Source organism: Argentina silus (genome assembly GCF_951799395.1).
Source record: "Argentina silus genome assembly, chromosome: 1".
NCBI lineage: Eukaryota > Metazoa > Chordata > Actinopteri > Argentiniformes > Argentinidae > Argentina > Argentina silus.
The window spans coordinates 34305904-34310903 of NC_139655.1; the positions used below are offsets into that span (position 1 = coordinate 34305904).

Below are 5000 nucleotides of genomic sequence, written 5' to 3' on the forward strand. Positions count from 1 at the left end.
GTCCAATCAGATTAGGCCCTGGCACTTCAGGTGGCCTGTGTGGGCCCGTCACTCCCATGGCATTGTGGGTGGTATCTATAGATCAGTGGGTTTGAGCGTGATACTGGCAACACCGTCATTGTGGGTTCCAGTCCTACACAGATTAAAGGTCTAGTATGTCGTTTTTAGCTTTAAAACAGTGCTAAATGGCCATGATAAAGCGGTAGTTATCAATATATGAGAGATTAAGGTCCAAACAAAACTGAATTTTTTAATCCAGTTGAGGTCCATCACTGGCTTTTACTGTATGTACCTATTATGTTTTGTTTGTTGACAAGGATATTCACATTTGCCGTATATTATATGATATATAATATAAATATCATATAGATATTTAAATTTGGTATGAAAAAGTTGCATATGTCCATTTAAAAATGTTTATCGTGGCCAGAGGGGGCGGTCAAAAAAAAAGAAAAAAACATGTTTTATCCAATCGCTCGACAAAATCCCACTTCGGAGAATCCTTTTCGTCTTAAGAGTCGGCTATTTCTAGGTCAGGGCAACTGACTCCTAAAGTTGTCACAGTCATCCTGCTCTCGCTCTAATCAGAAAGGGCGGAAAAAAGTTTCAGCGGTGGCAACTTGGTACCTTGCAATAATCTGTTAATGCTGACGCCTCCGGAGCAAGCTGCGTCAGCGTTTAAAGATGATTGAAGGGTATACCAAATTACCTTTCACCACTTCAGGAACAGAACCCTGCTTCAATGGTCGAGTGAATATCTGCATTTCTGGTGAGGGGTTAGAGCAACAGCACTTCGACTGGATGAAATTCTGCCCCGGTGTTCCGTAATTGCAGATTTGTATTCAGGGTTGTGGCCGGTGGAATTTAAATTCAGTCCATTCAGTACAGGGTACATTGAAGGCACAATTCAATGATTGCTAATGAGGCATTTCTTTGAAATGATTTCTCAATCGTCTAAAAAAATGAGGAGTATCTTTGTTCTCTTTTTCTTCTGTGTGTGTGTGGGGCGGGGGGTGTTTGTGTGTGTGTGAGTGTGTCTATATTTGCCTGTCTATGTGTGTGTGTATATGTGCCTGAGTTATTGTGTGTGTGTGTGTGTGCATGTGTGTGTGTGTGTGTGTATATATATAAATATTTGCCTGTCTGTGTGTGTGTGTATGTGTGTCTATATGTGCCTGAGTTATTGTGTTTGCCTGTGTGTGTAGATGGATGTGTGTGTCTGTTTGTTTGTTTGCGTGCGTGCGCGTGCGCGTGCGCGTGCGCGTGCGTGTGCGTGTGTGTGTGTGTGTGGGTGGGTACTACTGTACATCAACAGAGTCACATAGCAGTTCATTTCCGTGTCCCAGATCTGTCACTCCCTCCCTGGCAAAAAGTGAATCCTAAAATAGATAATCTCTAGCTTGTTCACTGTATTTAACTCTTGTCCGTCAGTGGTCCACCAGGGGGGGTTCTGTACCATGAGTCTCTGTGTTGACAACATTGGCATTTCATCTGAAGGTTTTTTTTCTTTTCCCTGATAGCTTTTAATTAATGGAGAGTCACGATGCTTATCTTATCACAAGATCACTCCACGTTCTACCAACCACAGTGGCAGAGCAGGGAGACCGGTAGACCGGAGCAGGGAGACGCACACTGTGTGTGTGTGTGTGTGTGTGTGTGTGTGTGTGTGTGTGTGTGTGTGTGTGTGTGTGTGTGTGTGTGTGTGTGTGCACGATCACACACACACACACACACACTCACACACACACACATACACAGGCACGATCACACACACACACACACACACACACACACACACACATACACACATACACACATCAATCTGCACACACAGACACACACACAAGAACTCAGGCACATACACACACGCATGCACGCACACACACACACACACACACACACACACACACACACACATAAAACAATCTCGCTCTCGAGCTTATCTCCTTGTGTGATTTAAGCACTGCTGTGTGAGGGGGGCTCTCTGTTTAAATCCTTTAAATGCCCGGGGATCCCCTCCTCTCCCTCTATCTCTTTATCTCTCTCCACCCTCCTCCCTCTATCTCTCCATCCCCCCCTCCCCCTCCCCCCCCCCCGCCCCTCCTCCCTCCACTCCTCTTTCTCTCCAAACGAAGGCTTATTAAAGCACATCCACCTATAGCGGCTTTGTTGATCTTCAAGGGCCATGTTGATGCTTACTCAACAGGGCCCTGTGATTGAAATGATCACACACACACACACACACACACCCACACACACACACACACACAGACACACAGTTCCAATGGAAATCTCCAGAGTTAGTCCAACTACATTACATTCCAGGTGTGATGTTTTACAGCGGAAGGAAAAATAAGATGATGTCAGAAGGGGATAGAAAATCCTAAATGATGTCAACAGCAGGAGAGCCGGAAACCTCCACCGCAAAAACACAAAATCAATCCTCCACACCAACTCCAATTTGGGGCTAAGACGATCGGCCGGGGTTCTTTTGTTTTTTGTTTTTGTTTTTTTTTACCAGTTTAAACCTGTTACCTGGTGGTCGTAGATAGAGAGAGAGAGAGAGAGAGAGAGAGAGATGGATTGGAAAAGACAGAACGAAAGAAAGGGGGAAAGGCATCCGAGAGGGATGGAGAGAAGGTCACAGGAGAAGTGCGTCTGAGCCGCACTCAAATCAAATCCCCCCCGCCCTCCCCCCCCCCCCCCCCCCCCCCCCCCCCCCCCCCCACCACACACACACAACACAAACCCCCCACGATTTCCTCATTTTCAGCCCATTCCAAAACAATCATGGGAGTTTCCTAATACAATAATACAATAAGGCGGCAGCGTATCCTCAGTAATGGCATGAGAGAAAACATTTATTTCACTTTGTCCTCGATGTTCTCAGAGAAGTGTAAACCTAATGGAATGAATCTGGCGACTCCACATCCCGGAACATAACTCGCTGTCTGACATAGAGGGGAGGGGGAGGGGAGGGGAGGGGGTGGGGTGGGTTGGGGGGGAGGGAGGGAGGGAGGGGAGTGTGTGTGTGTAGTGTGTTGTGCTGTACAATCATCTCCTAAAGTGTTTCTTCCTTTCTTTCTTTCTTCCTTTCTTTCTTTCTTTCTTCTGTCTCGTCTGACTTTCTCTCTCTCTGTCTCCCTCTCTCTCCCCTCTCTCTCTCTCTCTCTCTCTCTCCTGTAGGGAGTTTGGATGGAGAGATCCAGAGCTGCCGGAGGTGATCCAGATGTTGCAGCATCAGTTCCCCTCGGTTCAGTCAACGCTGCCGCCTACCTCCAGCACCTCTGCTTCGGAGACAACAAGATCAAATCCGAGGTGTGTGTGTGTGTGTGTGTGTGTGTGTGTGTGTGTGTGTGTGTGTGTGTGTGTGTGTGTGTGTGTGTGTGTGTGTGTGTGTGTGTGTGTGTGTGTGTGTGTGTGTTACTGACCAAAGTACCCAGAGTGACGTCTGGTGACCTCAATTTGTTGACGTTAGTGTAACAGTGTAATGGTTGAATTAGATCAATACCATACAAAACATAATGAACTGATTGTGTTGAGTCAAGGCTTAAGAATGATTAGAATATCACATTTTGTATTTTAAAGAGCTTACATATCGCATATAACATATTGACGTAACTGTAAATAGCTTATTTTAAGAAATACATTTTTTTTTTTAAAAGCAATAATGACATGTAATGATGTGTATTTGTACATATTAGCAAGAAGGTCTATACACCAGTCATTTGCTAATGTTCAAAAAAGCAAAAGTGGACACAAAATTGCTTCTTCTCCATCTTCCATTATCCACACCATTACGCATTGACTGCCCACTTTCGGTATTGTTGTCAGTACAGTATCACTGGCCATTATGCAGACACACATACCATAGGTTACATACACACATACTAGGAGATATCATTAAATACTCATTGAAAACAAGGTCTAAATAGACAGAGAGAAAAACTATGTTTCAACATACGGGTGTTTCTTCTTCAGAGGCCGCGTGCGTGCTGGCTTCTATTCACATGTAATCACACATTGATCTTGCAAATAACTGTTATTGTCTTCCTGTCTTTGTGTGCGACCCATGATGGTTGAAATGGGTGAGACTTTTATGACTGTAAGGTCAGTTTGGATTCACCATGATGAGGGGAAAAGCTTCTCGAAGGAGCGCAAATGGACCACGTGCCTTTTGGGAGCAGATGTGACTTGGGGATGTTGGCTATCAAAAAAAAGCTGTGGGAGTCATGAAAATGCTTCCAGATTGTGTGGTTTTGAATTTCTAACAACGCTATTGTATTAAAACAGACATTTAAGAAAAGACAGGGACAGGAGGAGGGTATGGGTTTCATAACGGCAGAGTTATTTTAATATAATGTCACATTGCGAACGTGGACATCTGTTTGGGAGGACTCGTGTTAAAAAAACAAAAAAAAACATAGACAAGTAAGTCCAGTTTCCACATCCACTCATACTTCAGATTTATTCTTCCATTATGGAATGTAAATGCCACTTGGGAAAAAGGGATAAAAGTAAGAAATAGTGTCCAGAAATGACCTCATTGGTCATCAGAAAGAGTTTGTAAGCCTAAAAGAAAGTTTTGTCTTGTTTAATGAGGCAAGACATGGATTGATATCATATCATTAGAGTATGATGACTCAGGCAATACCTCGAGGTACACAATTAGCGATGTCCGTATGTCACACACTGCAGATTGTCAACAAAACCCGGAGAAACTCGCACGCCGTTTTTGGAGACAGGTGATCTCGCGCACCTCCGAATCACGTTGTTTCGACACCTCCTCTGGAGGTGTGTGGAGAAGTGGTGGAAAGACAGGACAGGGGTGAGACAAAGTTCACTGACAGGGCACGGACTCGGAGACAGCAGGCAGGGCAGCGTTGGCATTCAGCAGAAGGGACAACATGGGGCGGCACAGGAGGAGAGCAGCAGGCAGCAGACAGGAACAGTAGAAACAGGCAGAAACACGCACATGTCATGATAGATGATAGATAAAG

At 44.8% G+C, this 5000-nt stretch overlaps 1 protein-coding gene across 1 annotated transcript in view; it reads left to right on the top strand.

Annotated features, from left to right (window-relative positions):
* The window catches only part of LOC310817842 (catenin delta-2-like), a gene marked incomplete at both ends in the record, with an annotated part of 185540 nt that overhangs the window by 104006 nt on the left and 76534 nt on the right, over window positions 1-5000 (top strand). The window contains 2 exon segments of the mRNA XM_083688557.1: window positions 3187-3257; window positions 3260-3318. Of these exon segments, the coding sequence (XP_083544683.1) occupies window positions 3187-3257; window positions 3260-3318 (130 nt within the window).